Source organism: Rana temporaria, chromosome 4, assembly GCF_905171775.1.
Source record: "Rana temporaria chromosome 4, aRanTem1.1, whole genome shotgun sequence".
NCBI lineage: Eukaryota > Metazoa > Chordata > Amphibia > Anura > Ranidae > Rana > Rana temporaria.
Window position 1 is genome coordinate 158,029,566 of NC_053492.1, and position 23,011 is coordinate 158,052,576.

General features: G+C 42.4%; 1 protein-coding gene across 1 annotated transcript in view; it reads left to right on the top strand.

Moving 5' to 3' along the window:
• LOC120936705 (schwannomin-interacting protein 1) overlaps positions 1–23,011 on the top strand; it is a 541,245-nt gene that overhangs the window by 162,333 nt on the left and 355,901 nt on the right. The window contains exon 4 of the mRNA XM_040349262.1: positions 13,700–13,850. Within this exon, the coding sequence (XP_040205196.1) occupies positions 13,700–13,850 (151 nt within the window). The remainder of the gene's footprint in view (positions 1–13,699; positions 13,851–23,011) is intronic.

Below are 23,011 nucleotides of genomic sequence, written 5' to 3' on the forward strand. Positions count from 1 at the left end.
AATATTTAATAATCTATCTAATCTTCAAATTAATTTCGAGAAATCACTAGCATTGAACGTATCTCTCCCTTCAAAGGTGGTAGAACTATGTAAACTAAATTTTCCCTTTAAATGGGAATCTGAACATATTACATATTTGGGTATTAAAATCCCGAAAGACCTGAAAAACTTGTACACCCTGAATTTCCCTCCAGCCATTCAGGCTATTAAAGCAGACCTGGCTGATTGGAACAAGGGAAGATTCTCATGGTTCGGTAGGGCAGCGATCCTCAAAATGAGTATCCTCCCACGGATTTTATACCTCTTCCAAGCAGTGCCGATTTCCTTGCCACAATCCTTTTTCGTAACATTTAAGAAACATTGCAGGTTATTCCTCTGGGCGGGCCAAACACCTAGATTAAATTGGAACAAACTAGTCCAACCAAAATGCAAGGGAGGTTTGGGTATACCAGACATCACCCTATACCATAAAGCCTGTCACCTCACGAGGCTTGTCGACTGGCATCTCCACGGTCAGAATAAGGATTGGATTAGAATAGAAAATGCATTCCTTAGCTATCCTTTATCCCACTTACCATGGTTGGAATACCACTCGATTCCTAAGGCTTGCCTAGAACATCCTTTAATTGGCCCCACACTTAAAATATTCAAAACCGCATGCAAAGCCCTTAAACTGGTCCCCTCTCCTGGACCTTTGACACCTCTGTCCCAAAGTCCAGACTTTAAACCCGGTATCATTTTTAAACACGCGACGACGGACCCCGACCTCAAAACGCTCCGAGCCCATCAATTCTTTCGGAATGGTAACCTGCTTACGTACACAGATCTGAATTCAGTGCTCCCACACATTGATCTGACGGTCTTTAGATACCTACAACTTAAACATTTTTTTGGGTCTACCCATATGCGACCACGGTGGTGTAGAGATCTTTCCCCTTTGGAAAAGATTTGTGTGACCAAAGAACCCCAAAGACACTTGATCTCCAAAATGTACTCCCTGCTGGTCCCGGATGCGGTCCTTAGCTCTAACATACGCACGGCTTGGGATACTGATCTATCTCTTGCCCTTTCTGACGGGGATTGGGACCGCATCTGGGACTACACTCACAAGGGCTCCATAAACGTCTCAGCACAGGAGAACAGATACAAACTTTGTACCAGATGGTACCGGACACCCGAAAAACTCCACAAAATTTACCCAGCGGTTTCTCCAGATTGCTGGAGATGTGACGGGAAGAAAGGCTCTTTATTACACATCTGGTGGGATTGTCCCTCGTTGGCTCAATTTTGGAAGGAGATACATGATAGTATAGTACAGATCACTACCATGCAGATCGCCTTCTCCCCAGCGCAATTCCTATTGCATCACACTCCTATACCAAAATCACAGTACCGGAATTCATTAACGCTCCATCTTGTGAATGCAGCAACCCAATGCATTCCCTTGCACTGGAAATCTAAAATCCCCCCAACGCTAGAAGAATGGCATTCACGGGTCAACAAAATAGAGGAGATGGAACGGCTGATACACCAAGCTAAGGACATACATGAGAAATATAGAATTACTTGGGACAGTTGGCTACATTACAAAGAATCCCTGAGGTCAGGCACTACACCTACTTAGTCACCCATCTACTCTTCATTATTCTATCCCAGGCCCTGCACTTCCTTTTCCTCTCCGACCCATGCTTTACCCCCCTTTTTTCACCGTTTAGGGTAAAAGTTCCTAAAGATATATGATGAGTATAGATTCCCCCGGTTTCTACAAGAGAATCCTTAGGGGGGGGGATTAGATCGTATTGGTCCAAAACTCTGGACGACTACCCTGGGCCATGTTATAGACCCGACTTATTTTCTCCCTCCTATCGTCTCTCATAGAATGCTCCCTTTACGGGACGTGTGGGGTGGAGTATACCCTTTTAGTATCTTTCCCTCCTCCCCTTTTTTTTTTTTTTTTTTTTTTTTTTTTATATATATATATATATACACACTTGAATGTTTTCTCTAAAGAGCTGTATGGATGCTCAATAAATTTAGCCTCAACTTTTTGTCTATGTTTAGACTGTTTATGATTTGGCTGTTCATAATATAACATGGTCTATGTTGTAATTCACATAATCTTGACTTGCTTTTTCTTCATCGAAAATTTATTGCAATGTACTTGTATTACATTTCTGTATTGCTAAAATATTCAATAAAATATTTTGGAAAAAAAAAAAAAAAAAAAAAATTAGGCAGGGCAATAATTTCACATCAGGATATACAAATATTACAGAAAGACCTGAGTCTTGGCAAATACATAACAGATGAGGTTTAATGTGAAAAAATGTAAGGTAATACACTTGGGGGGAAAAAACATACAGGCATACCCCACTTTTAAGTACACAATGGGGTTTATTTACTATCGCTGGAGAGTGCAAAATCAGGCTCACTTCTGCACAGAAACCAAAGAGCTTCCAGGTTTTATTACCAGGCTTAATTGAACAAGCTGGGGTTAATAGCTCATTGGTTTCTATGCAGAAGTATGCCTGATTTTGCACTCTCCAGCGATAGTAAATTTTGTACTGAAAAATGGGTTATGCCTGTAAATGCAAACTACTCACCAGGGGGAGAACCGCTGGGGGAATCAAGGCTGGAGAAAGATCTAGTGGTCCTAGTAGATGAAAGATTGAGCAATAGCATGCAATGTGTAGTTTCAGCTACCAAAGCTGGTGTTTTGTCGAGATGATTCCCCTATCGGATAGGGTCCAGCCTCGACAGCGCAGGCGCCACGCCTGCGCAGTCGGAGGCTATGGAAATATCCGAGCCTGAACAGCTGTTCGTCAGCTGTAAATGGAGCATGCGCAATAAACGTGACGCACGCTTCCGATGCTCGGGGCTGGTTATACACGCCGCTCACCGCTCGCTCTATACAGCAAGGGGCAGATGCTTTCCTCTAAGGGGCAGATATGGTTATAAGAGATACAGCAAGGGGCAACAAGGGCTGGATACTTTTCTCAAAGGGGCGGATATGGTTATAAGAGGCCGCATGATGGCCACTGCTTTATGATGGACAGTGCTTTTCTCAAAGGGGCGGATGTCATATTTAGCAGTGTTTTTTTGGGGGATGATTTTATCAATAAACTACATGTCTGTGGGGCATGTTTACACACTGCTCATCAAAAAGCACTGGCCATCCCTTTGGCAAAAGCATCCGCCCCTTGCTGTATAGAGCGAGCGGAGAGGGGCGTGTATAACCTGACCCAAGCATCAGGAGCGAGCTCCGTGTTCATTGCGCATGCTTCGTTTACAGCTGACAAACATCTGTTCAGGCTCTGAGATTTCCATGGCCTCCGACTTCGCATGCGTGGCACCTGCGCAGTCGAGGCCGGATCCTATCCGATAGAGCAGTGTTTCTCAACTCCAGTCCTCGGGGCGCACCAACAGGTCATGTTTTTCAGGATTTCCCTCAGATCAAACTGCTGTGGTAATTACTAAGGCAGTGAAACTGATAAAATCACCTGTGCACAATAATGGAAAGCCTGAAAACAAGACCTGTTGGTGCGCCCCGAGGACTGGAGTTGAGAAACACTGCGATAGAGAAACCATATCGTTAGAACACCGGCAGAATATTGGCATGCATAAAAAAAGGGGATATACTCCAGGGATAAAACTATAATCCTACCATTTTATAAAACTCTAGTTAGGCCATATATGGAGTATTCTGTCCAGTTCTGTTCACCAGTCCTCAGAAGGGATGTACTGGAACTGGAGAAAGTCCAAAGAATGGCAACAAATAAGAGGATTGGACGATCTCAATTACAAGGAACGACTGCAAACACTAAATTTTTTCTCACTGGAGAAACAACGCTTGAGAGGAGATATGATATCGACTTACAAATACCTCAATGGTGATTGGGTTTGGATTGGAATAAATACTTATAGAGCGCCGAATGCGAGTTGTGAAACTCGTGTCTAAGCGCTTACCAACAAGCTGGGGGTATCCAGTTCCCAAGAGCAAAAAGAAGAAACTAGGACATCTAAGTAAAAGAGGGGAACAGACAAGAAATAAACAGAAATATAAAAAGAAGCCCCCCCCGGGTGTCAGGGCACAAAAAAAAGCCTATCCCTACTCCCTGATCCCAGCATAGGAAAAACAACTATTCAGTCTCAGGGAGTGTAAGAGGACACAGGGCCACACAATGGAATTGGAGGAGAAGCGGTTTACCCCAAATTGCACAGGGGATTATTCACTGTCAGGGCAATGAGTATGTGGAACTCTCTTCCACAATTGGTGGTGGCTGCGGAGAGACTCTTGGATGTGCATCTTAACCACTTAAGGACCGCCTCCTGCACATATACGCCGGCAGAATGGCACGGCTGGGCACATGTACGTACAGGTACGTCCTGTACTAGAACCCAGTCGTGGGCGCGCGCCCGCGACCCGGTCCGAAGCTCTGGGACCGCGGGTCCCGCGTACCCGATCGCCGCTGCAGTGCGGCGATCGGTCCCCGGAGCTGAAGAACGGGGAGAGCCGTGTGTAAACACGGCTTCTCCGTTCTTCACTGTGGCGGCTGCATCGATCGTGTGATCCCTTTTATAGGGAGACACGATCTATGACGTCACACCTACAGCCACACCCCCCTACAGTTGTAAACACACACTAGGTGAACACTAACTCCTACAGCGCCCCCTGCGGTTAACTCCCAAACTGCAACTGTAATTTTCACAATAAACAATGCAATTTAAATGCATTTTTTGCTGTGAAAATGACAATGGTCCCAAAAATGTGTCAAAATTGTCAGAAGTGTCCACCATAATGTCGCAGTCACGAAAAAAAACGCTGATCGCTGCCATAAGTAGTAAAAAAAAAAAAAAAAATTATAAAAATGCAATAAAACTATCCCCTATTTTGTAAACGCTAAAAAATTTTGCGCAAACCAACCGATAAACGCTTATTGCAATTTTTTTTTTACCAAAAATAGGTAGAAGAATACGTATCGGCCTAAACTGAGGAAAAAAAAGTTTTTTTTATATATTTTTGGGGGATATTTATTATAGCAAAAAGTAAAAAATATTGAATTTTTTTCAAAATTGGCGCTCTTTTTTTGTTTATAGCGCAAAAAATAAAAACCGCAGAGGTGATCAAATACCACCAAAAGAAAGCTCTATTTGTGGGAAAAAAAGGACGCCAATTTTGTTTGGGAGCCACATCGCACAACGCAGTGCCGAATTGTAAAAACCCCTTGGGTCATTTAGCAGCATATTGGTCCGGTCCTTAAGTGGTTAAAGAACACAACATACAGGGATATGGGAAATAATTATAGACACTGTCACACGTGGATCTACACAGATTGGTAGATAGACTATTGTCTTTTTTCAACCTTACCTACTATGAAACTATTAAACTAAGAACGAACCCCGACAAAAGGGGGGACATAGAAGTACATTACCATATGGAGGATTCTATCAGGTCCTCTTATTGGCAGCCCTCTGATTGTGTCTGTATCTGATGTTTTCAGGTTATTTTGAGTAATATACTATTATTCTTTTTTTTAACACATATATGGTTACATGGTGTAATGTTATTTTATTAGGACGTATGTCATTTTTATTGAATGCTTTCAAAATAAAATTGACTTTTGTTTTTAAATATACTTTCATATGTGGTTCTGCCTTTAAAGTCTATGAGGGGTCTTGATGCACTCTGTACATATCTTTGTTCGATTGTTATATAGAAGTGGTTTCCAAACTGCTGGTCTTTAATTGCCTTTATCAGGCCCTTGGGCTCACTATTTCTCCCACTGACATTAACAATGGGACATAATGTGGTCCTCCCATTGACACCAATGATGGGGCACTATTCTTCCCACTAACAGGAATGATAAGGCACTATTCCTCACACTGACAGAAATTCAAGGTCACTATTTCTACCGCTAAACACCAGTTATGGGACACTATTCTTCCCACTGACACCAATGGTGGGGCACTATTCCTCCCACTGACACCAACAATGGGATACTACTATTTATCCAATACCAATATGCCAGGACATTTTCTACTCCCACTAACAGTCCGGCCCCTCTAAAGTCTGAAGGATAGTAAACTGGCCCTCTGTTTAGAAAGTTTGGAGACCCCTGTTATATAGGTTATTGGAAGGCTGATTTACACCACACTCTACCCCTACACCACTTTTTTGTAAAGTTTTAGCAGAAAGTACTTTGTGCATTACTACTGCTTGGGCCTTGAAGAAGAGAACACCCCCCGAAAGATTGTCCTGAAAAATTGTATGTTGGTGCAAAAAAAAAATTATTCTGTCGCAAGTGCACTTATACGGCTACAATCACCTCAAGTATGACCCTGATGATATTGTGTCAAAACTTCCATATTATATTACATGCATTAAGCATTTTGTTTCCTGTCTCGTTCAGGCGTAAGGTGATTTCTTTACCAAGTCTGGAAATTTATAGAGATATTTATAGCAATACAGAATTGTTCGGCACATTTTGTTTTAACCTTGGCAAAGTAAGAACTATACATTTTGCCACCCATCAACGTGGGTTGAAAAATACACTTGCAAAAAAAAAGAAAAATAAGCACAGACAACCAGCTCACAGTATATAGCCAACATCCTTATTTTTGCATTCACAGTTTAGGCATCGGTTATGCTAGTAAAGGCTGCCCTCTGGTGAACATTAGGAATATATACTGGCTATTGATAGATTTTGCATAGAATGAGAAGATCACTTCCCAGCTTTTCCTTACCTGTGCCTGTAGACTAATCCTAAGATTTACGAACACAAGTTTTTATGTCTCATAAATACCATTTCTAAAATGTAACACATAGCTACACTTTGTATATTTATTCATTAATTTGTCTCCGCCAGTAAAAAGAAAAAAAAGACTGTAGATGTAATACAATAAAATACTTCTTCTTTTTTTTTTTTAACCAACAAAGATTTTTATTGAAGATACATCAACATACATTGTCAACGGTACATATCAATGTAAAGCCCATCAGAAACCCACCCGAAGTCAATGTTAACAAACCAATAAGCTTGATAATACAGTAAACTATTCAACTTGCCTAACCAGAGAAACCAAACTGCAATACGTTTTATATCATACTAAAAAAACAAGGTATCCCCTCTCGAGTAATCTAACAATATACCCTACAGAAATACACCTACTGCAACTAGCCAGCATTGAGCCGAAGTAGCCTATCCATTGTCCAATCCACCGGAGCTCTCCCTGCAACCACGGTGCCCATAACCTCTCAAATTTATGCTTATTTCCCCTAAGTTGGTATATATGCTTTTCCATTCTTAACAGCTCACCAATATTCTTTCCCCACTCCCTCACATTAGGGGGAGCCTCTGACTTCTAGTGTACCATGATCAGTTTGTGTTCCTGGAACAAAGCTCTGAAGAACCCCGCTATACACTTCCCAATCATACTCTTCCAATATACCGAGTAAGCAGGCTTTTGGGTCTATGGGAAGGACCACCTAAAACACAGAATTGATCCTGTGTACCACCCCTTCCAAGTAGGAATGAAGTTTCGGACATCGCCACGAAAGGTGTATTAGGTCACCATGGTCCTTCTTACACCTTGTGCAAGTAGAGTCCTATCTTAGGCCCATAAAGTGGAGTCTGTGAGGAGTAAAATAAACCCTTAGAAGGATATACAGTTGAGTTAACCTTTGCAAAACATTTTAAGAGCACGTGACCACCGCCTGAAAGGCTTCCTCCCACCTTTCACCCTCCAGATGGCCAACATCCTTTTCCCAACGATCCATCACTCTCAAGGGATGCCGATTCAGGTAGGACTGTAGAAGCATGGTGTTAGACTGAATAACGGAGTGGGTGACAAGTGCCATTCCGAAGAATTACTCTGTGCCTTAACTGTGTGCTGCAGCTGCATATAATAAAAGACTGTGGTAAATTGAACTTATCTGTAAAGCAGCAAATGTCATAAGTGCCCCATTATGGAATATTTATGTAAGATGTGTTATTCCATATGCTGACCACCTAGCCCCACACTGCAATTTCGTCAGCTCCATATAAGTGTCATTACACCATATGGGCCTTAATTCTGTGTAGCCTGTCACCTTCTGATGGTATTTGGTCTCGTTCCAAACCTTCTGAATGAGGTTTTATGTTGGGTATCTTGTGTGCGGTAATCCAAAAGCTTGCGCTTTAATGGCTAGTACTATGGATCCTCTATTTGTGGTGTGAGACATCACCGCCATAGATGAACTACACCCTGTATCATCTAACCCAGAGGTCATCAACCCTTTCCTCAGGGCCCACTAAAAGGCCAGATTTTATGTATTACCTTGGGGCAATGCAGACTAGAATACTGCAATCCCCGAGCAGCAAATGATATCACCTGTGATGTATTTCCGTTATCTTGCAAACCTGGCCTGTTAGTGGGTCCTGAGCATAGGGTTGATGACCACTGATCTAACCCATTCCCCATGTCAATGGTTCCTATAAGGTGTTGTAACTGAGCTGTTAAATAATACAGCTATGGGTTGGGCAAAGTCCAATCAGCCCATCATCTTTAGGCCTTTGTAAGTGTTCTAGCTTAATTCTGGGAGAGCCCTCCCTCCAAATTAAAGGGGAGGTTCACCCTAAAAACGACTTTCCCTTATTACACTGCCCCCCCCCCCCCCACATTACAATACGTTTATGCCTATTACTTTTTTTTTATGCTGTACATACCTTCGTACAGCTATTCACCCGTGGCTTCCGAGTTGCGAGTCCCGCGGGAGTGGGCGTTCCTAACATGGTGGTGATTGAAGTTTTGACAAAAAACGAGCTCCCCCCCGTCGCGTAAGCCGCGTCACGATTGGCGAAAGGAGCCAAACGGCGAGTCGGCGCTATACTGCGCCTGCGCATCGCCGTTCGGCTCCTTTTGCCAATCGTGACGCGGCTTACGCGACGGGGGGAGCTTGTTTTTTGTCAAAACGTCAATCACCACCATGTTAGGAACGCCCACTCCCGCGGGACTCGCAACCCGGAAGCCACGGGTGAATAGCTGTACGAAGGTATGTACAGCATCAAAAAAGAAGTAATAGGCATAATCGTATTGTAATGTGGGGGGGCAGTGTAATAAGGGAAAGTCGTTTTTAGGGTGAACCTCCCCTTTAAAGTGTGCAAAAGTGTATTAACTCTTCTAAAGATTTTTAATGGGATCACCATTGCGGTATTATGCAGGAAATAGAGGAGCTGTGGCATAAGAATAATTTAAATTAGGTTCACCCTTCCTGCGACTGATATGCGGAGGGATTTCAATGTTTTAATGCGGTCCCTAAAACGCGGGAGAAGGGGGGTGATATTCAAATGACAAAAGTCCCTGGGATCTGGCGTTACCTAGACTCCAAATATTTAAAGGAAGATGTAAGCGGTATGGGAATAAAATACTTCTTAACTACATCATTTATTTTACCTTTTCAAACATTTTCAGTTCATAACATTTTTAAATAGGTGTAGAATCAGTATTTTTTTCACGTAAAAATGATTTTTAGCTACTGAAAGCTTCTATTTTTCCTGAACTGGTACTATATCTTATGAACTAGCATTTTATCTCCACCTTGAATGGATCATTTTCCTGCTTATTATTCACCTCATAGAACTTTACAATTATTGCCAGTCAGAAGCTAAAGACAGTTTATAGAATAAAGGGTGTGATAATCTTTGTTACATGACATTGCATACATTAATGGAAACAAGAGCTAAATATTACATAATATAATAAAACACATGATGACGATTATGTTTAGTAATATACACCACTCATGTAGTAAAGCTTTTGTGAATTTACATTTGTAGTCACAATTTTAGAGAATTTTTCTTTAGCTAGGAAGTTCAGTAATCTAGTGTGTTGCTCCGCCCTTTCCTCCAGCACCAGCATTATAGCACATGAGCAAATGCGCCAAAGGGTTCTGTCTCAGCTTCAGGTCCTAGCAGAGCCCTTTGGCACATCTGAACGTGTACTGAAGATTTTTAATGCATACGCAAAGACAACAATGTGGGATTTCCTTTCACTTCAGGGATATTTCCTCCTCCCGTAATACAGACCGGTTACTGCTGCTCTCTTTCCTTGCGCAGAATGACTGGTCTTGTCTCCGCCCCTCTGTAGTTTTCTGCAGGCAGCCTGTAGTGGGTGGAGCCTGTGGGGTCCCTCCATCTCCTCTGATCTCTGCACAGGCTATGTGTATCATATTGATGATGTCACCACTACTTTTATAAGATAATACCTGGGGTCACCAATGCATTTGGTGCACACCAAGTGCATTTATACCCTTTTGTGGCTAACAAGGAATATATTTAAAAAAAAGGTTTGTGTGCCCAGATTTCAGATTTAACTAGTGTAGCACCACCACCTAGTGTGTGCTACTAGAGAAAGAATAGGAAAAACATACTCAGACTCATGTCTAGCCTGTGAGTCTGTTATTGGGTGGGGGTTACTAAAGGTTATGCAGGCATGACTCATACAAACAGCTATCTGGTGTCTCTTCCTGGATCTAGAAAGTTGTAGAACATTCTAGATTAAGGTGACCAGATTTTTAAAATGAAATCCAGGGACATATTTTTTTTCTTTACTAGTAATGGCAACAATCAGCGACTCTCTTCCCGTCGCCGCCCGCCTCACAGCCTCTCAAGTCTTATGCCGCGTACACACTAACGTTTTTCGGCATGAAAAAAAACTTCATCATTAAAAACGATGTTGCCCACACACCATCGTTTTTGAAAAATGATAAACAAAGCGCGGTGACGTACAACACGTACGACGGCACTATAAAGGGGAAGTTCCATTCGCCTTTGGGCTGCTTTTAGCTGATTCCTTGTTAGTAAAAGACGATTTGCGCTTTTTTGTCTGTTACAGCTTGATGAATGTGCTTACTCCATTATGAACAGTAGTTTTACCAGAACGAGTGCTCCCGTCTCATAACTTGCTTCTGGGCATGCGCGGGTTTAAAACGTCGTTTTAGCCCACACACGGTCATTTTTTACAACCCGAAAAACGAAATTTTTAAAAATGATGTTAAAAAATGCAGCATGTTCGAATTTTTTTTTTGTCGTTTTTCAAAAGCCAAAAAACGAGGTGAAGCCCACACACGATCATTTTAAATGACGTTTTTAAAAACGTCATTTTTTTTCATGCCGAAAAACGATCGTGTGTACGCGGCATTACTCTTCGGGCCCCGGCTACTACTGGATAGGGAGTGGAGGAAGATCACTCTGCCAGGGAAGGCAAGGCTATAAGTAGGTGACTGGCCAGGATTTGAGCCAAGGCAGAAGAACATGCAAGCGGAGCTGAATGGGCATGCGCCCGAAACTGAAGAAATATTCCCTCCGCTCTGACCAGCACATGATCATCAGAAAGGGGCACAGATAATGGGAAAAACACACCCCCCTATGCTAGTAGGCACGGCGGAGTGGGTGTGTGTAATTCTATTTATTTTTATATTAATTCTGCACTGACTGTCTTTGAAATTGCCCCTGCCCCCTATTAAATCCAATCTGGGGACAAAACCAGGGACAGACTTGGTCCGGGGACAGTGTCCCCAATCAGGGAACTGTCCCCTGAAACTGGGGATGTCTGGTCACCCTATTCTAGATGCTAGTAGATGGAGGTGAGGAGGAGCTGCTCTGAATATTTATGGGCCCTTAGCCAATCTCCAGGAGTGGACCTGGCAGGGGACCAAGGGAGCCCATAAATAGGAATGAGGCATGCTGGGACTGGGAGTCAGGTGGAAGATGGAGAAGCAGTGCTGATGGGAGTCAGAGAGGCAGCAGGAGCAAGGAGCGGCAGTGAGTAGCTCAGCACAGTGCAGGGAGGGATAGACAAGGGGATAGACTGCCAGATGTAGCGGGTCTCGCTTGAAGACAGCGGTGTGCCAAGTCTTCCTTCAACCATGCCCTGGGGAGTCTGTGTATTTCAGTCAGGAGGCCTGGAAAGAGAAAGCAGCCAGAAAATCTGGTGGCAGCCAGGTGGGCTACTATTTCTGCAAGCAGCAGAACTGGGATCAGTGTCTACAGAGAAGCAGAGGGTGGGTCGAGAAGCTGTTCACTCCACGTGGGCTACTTTACCAAGGGCTGAGAGTCCCTAGCCTGTAATGAGCTGTTGCTGAGCTAGCAAGAGACTGTTAGTTCCTCCAGTAGTGATTCAGCAGATGCTGTACAAAAAAAACATCAGCTGCGGTGCCAACATCGCTGGACTACAGGACAGGTAAGTGTCTGAATATTAAAAGTCAGCAGCTGTAGTATGTGCAGCTGCTGGCTTTTCATTTTTGTAGTGGCGGCTCAGTCCCTGGCTTGACTCACAAGGCTGCTCTGCAAGCGTCACCTCCATTAGTTGGGTCCCTGGCTTGATCACCACCTAAAGTTTTTTATTCTCCACCGTGCCCATTTGGTGAGAATGCTGCACCGGTACTTGCTTCAGTTACTCACTGTGGTCCCTGGTAAAGGTGGTTGGTCCCTTAGTGACGACAGCTTCCCTTCTACCTCCGACTACAGTAGGTTCTCCGGGCCGGCAGAACTATCACTTATGATTGCACTGCAAGCCGCAATTCCAACCCTGCCCTGACCTGCCCTCTTACTTCTGGATAGGCCCTCACGCAGCCAGATGCCGACGGGATAGGTCCAATCTCCGGCCTAGCAGCCCGGGGCGTACGACACATGTCTACCAAGACAGCTGTGCAGGGGGCACAGAACCTAGATCACCTGACTCCACACTAATATAAATGCTCTCCCAGAAGGTCAAGGGATTGGCTGACATACCCCATATACCCATAACCTGACCCTGAGTTGTCCTTCTCAAATCTAGTACCACCAAGTGCCCGGCCACCTAGTGGTAGAAAAGAATAGTACAACAAGGTCAAACTCAGGGAGAAACCAATGGATCGCTAACATTTGACTAAGGAAACTACTTCTAATTAAATCTGTGAGGAGCACCCCTGACTAACCCCCAGGGTGCTGCATCTGCATTTTAGTGCAATAGCTGTGGGTCACTTTGCAGATACATTTAATTGCTATTGCCTATTGCACTAAAAAAAAAAGATTATAATGCAATTTACAGCAATTTAAATGTTATGCAGATAAGTTCATAAAAGAGATTCATTATATCTAGACAAGCTCAGGGCAAACCTAAATGTGATGCATGTTATTTTTTGAAGGGCAGTACACACAAACATTAGAATGCTCTAAAATGGACTTGATTCTTGGCTTAAGAGAAAACGTGCCTGTTTTCATGTGACCCTCAAATAAATAAATAACTAGAAAATAAATGTTTACTTAGGTTTTGTAATTATTAGGCTCTTATTTATTTACTTATATGTACAAACAAGAAGAAAAATGCGCCAAACGAAGTGCAGTAAGTAGGAATTTAATTCAAATAATTTTGTATAGAATAAAATACAAAATTATTTGAATTAAATTCCTACTTACTGCACTTAGTTTGGCACATTTTTCTTCTTGTTTGTACATATCTTTCAGAGTCTGCTTCTGCTTCAGGAATTTGCTGCCGCTAGTGTATATTGGACTTTTATTGGACTTTTTATTCATTCATTTTAATGTTATTGACATGGACCTTATGATGTCTTTATTTATTTTTTAATTCATTTTTCAATTATTGACTGTGCCCTTTTAATCTTGCGCCATCTACCTATATGTATTTATTTACTTATATACATTTTTTGCATTTCATTCAGAATCCAAAGAGCATGGAGGGATTACTTACAGCGCCAGGATTCTTTGAATGTGCAGTGCATAGAAAAACGCAGTCCGTCCCCATCTTCTTTGTCTTCAGATAAAATGAGCAGTTCTATCAGTATGAACACCTTTTCGGATGGCAGCACTCCTGTAAGTACAAATCAATGATATCCACACTAGTATTGCCTGTTACTTTTCATTGCGTTCTATAGTGACCACTAGGGGGCACTCAGTGTCAGTATACAGTCCAAAAGCTTATGACATTCTAGGAAACATTTTTTCATTAACTGATTTTTCAGAATATAAGATTTAGATATAGATAAGCTAACACAAAGCTATAACTAAGTATGCAAAGCACTCTTTTTATCAGGGAAATGCACCTTTAAATATGTCTTCTAGTAAAGTGATACTTTTGTTAAATGACTAATTTACATGTGACTGGCAGATGGTATAGTTTCTGGGATACCACTGGCCTAGCTGGTAAAAGCAAGACTTGATGCCAATGTTAGTAATAGAACAGAGACTTAAAAAAAAAAAAAAGAATTGGAATGCCAGTATTATTTTTCCAGGAAAAATTGGCATCCTATCTAGATCACTGTTATAATATCAAGGCTGTATTGGTACGGGTTGTTACGGGTTCGATTATTGTTATATTGCTTGTTTACCTGCCAGCAAAAAGAAAAAAATGGGGTCACAGGCTTGCCCTGAAGGAAAACCAGGAGGTCGGTACAGCTAGTTTTACTGTCCAGATTTTATTTATGCATTTTGTTTATTGCTGCTGTTTTTAATAATTTTTTATGCTGTATATATTCTCCTAACATGACCCAAAGGTTGACATGACCATGTCAGAAAAGGCTTACAGTAGAGCAAAATTTCTCCACTGAATGAACTTTATAAATTGCTTTGTATTAACTGTGAACCTTGTGAAATATTACATATATTTGGTGTCCCAGCTATTGAGGTTGTTCGGCAAGCATACCGATCGACTCTTTCATGTAGATTTCAATAAGAATGTGAAAGGAAATGTTGACAATTACAGTGTGGAATATATTTAGAAAAGTGAATGTAAATTGCATGTACTGTATTCAATAATGATAAGAAGAGTAATGGCGTTTTCATATGGTGTGTATAGCAAGGGTAAGGAAGCACAATTGTAGCGATTGTCAGTTATTATTTAGTGTTTTTAGTGCTGTATCCGTCAATAATGTGTGTGTAACACATTTTGCTGCTTGCCTGCCAGTGCTATATACTTATCTGAGGATATGATTATGAAGTTGTGATTGTAAGGTGTGCACAATTTGAACTTTTATAGCATTGTATAGCATTGTATTGTTATTGTTCGCTGTCTCAACCTAAGGCCCCCAATTGCACACGCATACATACACATACTAGGGTCAATTTAGACAGGAGTCAATTTACCTACCAGCATGTTTTTGGAGCGTGGGAGTACCTGAAGAAAACCCATCCAGATTTAAGGAAAACATGCAACTAAACTCTTGTTGAGATTTGAATGGTGGGCCCCAGTGCTGCAATGCAGGAGTGCTAACCACTAAGCTATCATGCTGACTAAAACTTCCCTTTAAAGTGTTACTAAACCCAGGACAGTAAAATCTGTCTGTATGTGCAGAATAGCATGCTTCTTATACTCACTTTGGAACTTAAGGGGTTGATCCTCTGCATTGTGTAAAAAGGCTCTTTGATCCTGTATGGACAGACTTTGATCCTATATGGACAGATCCTCCCTCTCCTGCACGGTCTCTCTTGGCAAGAACAGATAAGACACAGTAAGGGTAGTATTGCTGCACATGCTCATTTTGGTCTTTATTGCTGGAGAGAACATTTCTTTGTTGATCAGAGCTAGACGGGTCACATGATATACATGCCCACGCATGTGGGCATGTATACAGATCCTAGATGACAGCCCGGTCCCTCCCTCCCCCTCCATGCCCATTAACTAAAAAATAACAGTGGGTGGGATGTCACATCTTGAGTGATGGATGATCTGCCTCCCATAACAGCATGTAATGGAAATCTCCTCCTACCATAACACTCAGCTCTCGGGCAGACCCTGCATTTTATCATGTGACCATGGTATACAGATCAGCCAAAAAGGTATATAGTAGCAATATTTTAATGTAAAAAGAAGATTTATAAGCTGTGGGCACTGTGTGGGGGGGGGGGACAGATTACCATTTTTATTTTTATATTACTGGGTTTACACTTTAAGTTCATCTCATGAACTATAGGGAAATCACAACTAATGAAGCAGAAGAATGATAGTCTAATCACTGCAGAGCTGTAAAGCAAAAAATCCTTGAGGTAGCAGTACATACAGGGGACCCTAATTTCACCAACTGAAACTGTCAAACTCTTGTAAACACTGGCCTGTCCAAACAGTTTTGGTTTGTAGTTGTTATTTGAATATCACCACTGGTCAGTAGGGAAGCGTCAGAGAATTTTGTAGTGTATGAGTATTCCCTCCTGCCCAGCCCTTGTCCAAGCCCTGACAGCAGACCTACCAGAATCTGGTATGTGGTACATGAAACTACACGACTAGTTGCTTAAATTATTTGAAAATGCCATTGTCATATAATTGTACCATACTGTATTTTGTACCACTTTATGATACCAGAAATCAGAGCCCTTGAGTGTTTTATCTCCTTTTAGTATATTGGAGAAAAACATCCACATTAGTAATCTTTTTCATGGTCTGCAATACCATATCCAAGAGCTTTCTGGACTTTAATAGAGCCAGGAGGGGATATTTGTTAGATACAGTAAGCAATACACCTTTGATGGGATCTAACTCATCGTGCTTATCCCAACCCATAAAATGTTGCAATTAGGAGGCAATGAAGTAGGATTTAATATGCAGGAGGGCCAAACCTCCCGCATCTTTATCAAGCATCAGCATCGACAATTTTATGAGTAATCTTGTTTTCTTCCAGATCAAGTCACAAAAAAAGTTTACTATTTTCCTAAACCATAGGGAATGTATCCATACCATGGAATTATGAAGTATATACAACAGCTGGAGGGCCAAGCTTGTAGTTGTTTAGTGTGGTCATTAACAGATTTGGCCAAACGTGAACATGGCTTCATCCAAACTATTTGATCATACACCACCTCTGCCAAATTTCTAGATAGTTAAGAGAGCAAATAAAAATATGCACAACAACGATGTAGGGGATTTAGAGTGTATATAAAGCCAAAAATATCTTTGTAATGGTGAAGGGTTAGAAACACTGTCAGGTTTGTATTGTTTGAATTTCGGAAGACCACTGTCACTGGGACTGAAGGTGAGAAAAATTCAGTTGTCACTGAAACAGAAAAATGTGGGAAGTCTTTCAATGGGGAAATTGGTTCCATTGACAACTGACTGGGAAGGGATTTATCTTTAGAGAGAGCTGACTAACCAAATTACTCGTCCCCATTCTTGAGTAAATGTTGTAATGATTGGTGGATGTGTCATAGATGCTCAAAGGTGTACATGGAATTTTTTGTTTGTGTCTTCTACTCATTGAAGCAGATCTTTACTTTGAAAAGAATGTTCCCTCCTTCCCATCCCTCCTCTCCTCTGCTACAAAAATAGGAATAGCACTTCATTAACAAAAGGATGATTGGCACTGCGCTGACAAGCCATTCACCTCTGCAGCTAGGGGTTCGGATCCCGGTCTCGGCTGCATGTGAATTGAGTTTGGTGGTCTCAGCCCGGCTCCCGGTGGGTGTGCTATGCGAGGTAAGCCTGCGCTTAGTATGCCCACCCCCCTCCCACAAAAACCACCACACTTACACGCACTCGAAATTGGGTTAACATCACGCACTTTGACCACGCGGTCTCTAAAAAGAGAGGCGAAGGGCTAACGGGGCTGGTTGAGCGGGCTAATCCTCTCACTCCCTTATAGGGAGTCCCTCTGCCCCGTTGGGCTTCAAAGCGGAGCAGGTAGGGCGGGCTGTGTGGGAGGACCCCCTCACACACCCGCCATTGCCACCCGGGGCATGGAGAAAGGTGGCAGATTGCCTCTGGGGGAGGCTTGCCTACTCCCAACTCCTGCAGTCCGGCTCCTCTCTCGAGTACACGCACAAAATACACTTAAATAATAATAAAAAAAAAAAAAATCAACAAAAAAAACAAACAAAAAAAACAAAAAACAAAAAAACAAAAGGAGGAGAGGCTGGGTTTAGTAGGGCATCATTGGGAGAAGCACAAACAACCTCCCAATGACACCACACAAGATGTTGTCAGGGGACCTGAGCGGTGGCAGAAGAGAAGAGGATCTCAGCAGGACAATGCCGAATCCGCTGGGTAAGAGAGTATCTTGGCTGTGAAGAACCTGCAATTCTATAAGCAGGACTTTGAAAAAAAATGGGGGGGGGGTGAAGATCTGCATTAATACTGAGATAACCTGGTGCTGACCATTTTTTTATCTTTGGTATTATTGGTCATATGATCACCCCAATGAGCACCATAGTGGATGTGCATTTTGGGTGAATAGACCAGCTTTAAAATCTAATCAATAGACCAAAAGTTTTCTTATTCATTTGTTTCAAGTTTCATACTACATACAAAACCGACCTGGGGCTAGATTCAGCATTGATTTACGCCGGCGTATCTATAGATACGCCGGCGCAGCTTTGAATTTACGCGGCGTATCTTCTTTCTCTATTCAGAAAGCAAGATACGCCGACATTAGCCTAAGATCCGACTGGCGTAAGTCTCTTACACCGTCGTATCTTAGGGTGCATATTTACGCTGGCCGCTAGGTGGCGCTTCTGTCGTTTTCGGCGTAGAATATGCAAATGACCTAGATACACCGATTCACAAAATTTACATACGCCCGGCACTATTTTTTTACGTCGTTTACGTTAGGCTTTTTCGGCGTAAGGTTGCTCCTGCTATTATGAGGCGTACGCAATGTTAAGTATGGACGTCGTTCCCACGTCGAATTTTGAATTTTTTACGTCGTTTGCGTAAGTCGTTCGCGAATAGGGCTGGACGTAATTTACGTTCACGTTGAAACCAATGACGTCCTTGCGGCGTACTTTGGAGCAATGCACACTGGGAAATTCCACGGACGGCGCATGCGCCGTTCAGGAAAGCCGTCAATCACGTCGGGTCACCACCCATTTATATAAAACACGCCCCCTCATACTCATTTGAATTAGGCGCGCTTACGCCGGCCCCATTTACGCTACGCCACCGCAACTTATGGAGCAAGTGCTTTGTGAATACTGCACTTGCCCGTGTAAGTTGCGGCGGCGTAGCGTAAATCCCATATGCTACACCCGCACAAACTTACGGCGGGCTACTTGAATCTAGCCCCTAGTCTTTTTTTCAGTGGTCCAAAGTCCTCTTTTCTGATGAGAGCAAATTTTGCATCTCATTTGGAAACCAAGGAGCTGGAGTATAGAGGAAGAATGGAGAGGCACACACTGCAAGATGCTTAAAGTCCAGTGTGAAGCTTCCACAGTCTGTGTTAGTTTGGGGAGCCATGTCATCTGCTGGTGTTGGTCCACTGTGCTTCATTAAGTTTGGGGTCAACGCAGCTGCCTACCAGGAGATTTGGAGCACTTCATGCTTCCTTTCACAGACAAGCTCTATGGGGATGCTGACTTCATTTTCCAGCAGGACATGGCACCTGCCCACACTGCCAAAAGCACCAAAACCTGGTTCAATGACCGTGGGATTACTGTTCTTGATTGGCCAGAAAACCTGCCTGACCTGAACCCCATAGAGAATCTATGGGGCATTGCCAAGAAAAAGATGAGAGACATGAGACCGAACAATGCAGAAGAGATGAAGGCCGCTATTGAAGCATCCTGGTCTTCCATAACACCTCAGCAGTGCCACAGGCTGATGGATTCCATGCCACGCTGCATTGAGGCAGTAATTGCTGCAAAAGGGGCCCAAACCAAGTACTGAGTACATATGCATGCTTATGCTTTTCAGAGGTCCGATATTGTTCTATGTACAATCCTTGTTTTATTGATTGTGTGTAATATTCAAATTTTCTGAGATTGTGGATTTGGAGTTTTCATGAGCTGTAAGCGATAATCATCACAATTATAACAAATCACGGCTTGAACTATCTTGCTTTGCATGTAATGAGTCTATCTTATAGACCTTATTTCACCTTTTAACTTGCATTAGTGAAATAAAGGAACTTTTGCACGATATTCAAATTTTTTGAGTATCACCTGTACTAGGAACACACAATATGTCTGCTCTCCCCTGACAGGATATGGATCTGTGTGTTTGCACACACAGATCCATGATCCCGCTCTGTCCGAGCGATTGCGGATACCCGGCAGACATCACGGCCACCGGGCACGCGCATCTGCTCCTCGGTGACGCGGCAGGCACCCGTGTGCCCCCTATACTGCCGTGTAGCTGAGGATGTCATATGATGCCTACCCAGGATGGGAGATCCTATCTGTGGACGTTATATTACAATATGCAGAATGGTAAGTGGTTAAACACTGAAAGTGCACCAGGTGGTTATAGTGAACACAGACTCATTCAGGAATTACTCTGGAAAGGACATGTTAAAACAAATTGCTATTTCCAGCAATGCAGTATTTCCATATAAAACAAAGTATTAAGTAATTCTAAAAAAACAGAAGGGTAGCGTGTCCCTATCTGGAATGCAACTGAGCACAAAAGAAGAATACTCGCCATGAAAGCACATTTGCATGTAGACAGCCAAGAGAGTGGCAGTACACTTTAGGGAATACAGCTTGGCCATCTCCCCATCCCCATATTGTCATTGGACACTGAAGTATATGCAGCAGATTAATGATGTAATTTCCCTCTTCCGGTCAGCAAGTTTTTTATGTGAATGCACCAGAGGTTGCTTCAGGTTACCAGCTATTCAAGTCTGCTTATATTAAGGGAATTACAAAAGACTGATATTAAAACAAATTCACTTACATACATTAGTTGCCTTTAAAATAAGTGTAATCATTTAAATGAATTACATAATTGCATTTACTGTTGTCTTTTTTATATCAACCTGGAGTTCAGCTTTAAAGTTATAATAAATTGTACTGTTAGTGCAATTCTTCTAAAAAATATCAAGTGAAAAAAGATCATAGCAGTTCTGTAAAATGTTGTCACATACAGTATTTAGCTAGCCTGACCATAAAACGTGCAGAACATATTAGACATAGCATTTGATTTCTGAAAGTCACCTGACCTTTGATGTAATGGCTTGTTACACGGTTATTGAAGTGGATTTCCATCCATTGATGTCTGCACTAAAAGGCAATCAGCAAACATTTTAATGAGTAAACTGCAGACCTCTGCTGCCACCGTCCCTCTGTTTTCCTTGGCAGTGTTCACTAAACAGGGAGGGCACCAAATCAAAATGAATCTTCCTCCCTGATACTGCTAACATATCAAGCCAGGTTATGCCTTGTGTAACATTTTGTAAAAGATTGCGAGACTCAGCTGAGGGCTTTTTCCTTGAGCTCCATGAAAAATCTGATTGAGAATGAATACCGAGGCTGTCTAGGAGTTCATAGATGTACTATAAGAAAATAAAAAGCAACCAAGAAGAGATGTGTGGAAGACCTCTCTGCCCTAATCATTTTATATGACAGGCAATTTACTAGCCTATTTATAATGACTTAGTAGAAGGATATAACCCCTTCAGCCATTATTCATTAATATGTTATGTTTTTGATGGATGACTTTTGCTATTCCTTGTCTTTCATTAAAGGAGAAACAAAAAAAAGCATTGCCAGTGAACTGGTCAGGGCTTACTATAGTAGATAGGCCTGTGTGTCTTTTCTTGAAGGGCCGATTAAAGCCCTGTACACACGATCGGATATCTGATGGAATCTAATCCGATGGATTTTTTCGTTGGATATCCGATGAAACTGACTTTCATCAGTCTTGCCTACACACCATCAGTCAAAAAGCCGACCGTGTCCAAACGTGTGACGTACAACACACAGCTGAAAAAAATGAAGTTCAATGCTTCCGAGCATGCGTCGACTTGATTCTGAGCATGCATGGATTTTTGTCCGATGGAGTTCCACACAGACGATTTTTCTATCGTTTTTTTATCCATTAGGAAAAATTTAGAAACATGTTCTATTTTTTTTCACCGATGGAAAAAAAAAACGATGGGACGCACACACGATCGGTTTGTCCAATGAAAACAGTCCATCGGTCTGTTTTCATCAGACAAACCAATCGTGTGTACGCGGCTTAAAAGAGTTTCTTGAGCCTTCCTGGTGTGACTCATTCTCTCATTGTACTAATCAGCTGTCATTTTCACAGTAGCTTTGCTATTCTGGTGCTGAGAAGGGGGTGCTATGGTCTAGGCAATTGCACTATGCTGTACACATTTAAAAATAAATATACAGATTTTTTTCCCCTAAATTCCCCTGTGTGTTCTCTAACAATTTCCATTATTTTAAAGACTCTTTACAGCTGGTATGATCTTTATTTTATACTTACATTGTTCTAGTTTGGATTAATGTGAGTATGCATATACCATACTAGATAGGCTGTGGGGGTAGCTGGAAATCACTGCAATATTCAGCTCTACTACAATAATAGAAACAATATTCTATCATGTGTGAGCAGCTTCCCCACTGCATGTCTTGCCTTTTTTAATGAATACAAGGTGTATTGGCTAAGGTGGAAATCATGATGTCACTGTCCCTCCTCTCTACCTCATCCAATCAGTAAACACCTTGATCAGTGTACAGTGAGGCAGCTGCTTGGACAGAATCTAAGCAGGACATGGAGGATCGTAGCTATCATTGTAGTAACACGACCGAACATGTCCGCTGAAACTGGTCCGCGGACATGTCCGACCGTGTGTAGGGCCTAGCGGACAGTTTTCCGGCCTAGCGGACAGGTTTCCAGCGGACAAAAGTTTCTTAGCATGCTAAGAAACTTGTCCGCTGGAAACATGTTCGTCGGACATGTCCGATGGTTAGTACGACTCATCGGACATGTCCGCTGGTTATGACGTATAACCAGCGGCCCGAAATCCCGCGCATGCGTCGAATTGATTCGACGCATGCGTGGAAGCATTGAACTTGCATGTTAGAGAACGACGGTGTCTTATACGTCACCGCGTTCTCTGTCCGCAGGGCTTTTGGTCTGATGGTGTGTACACACATCAGACCAAAAGCTCCCAGCAGACATGTCCAATGAAAACGGTCCGCGGACCGGTTTCATCGGACATGCCTGCTCGTGTGTACAAGGCCTTACATCTACAATGAATGTCAACCTTACCAGTGGCCCCTAAGTTATGTAATATGCATACTTACATCTGTAGTAACAGCAAAAC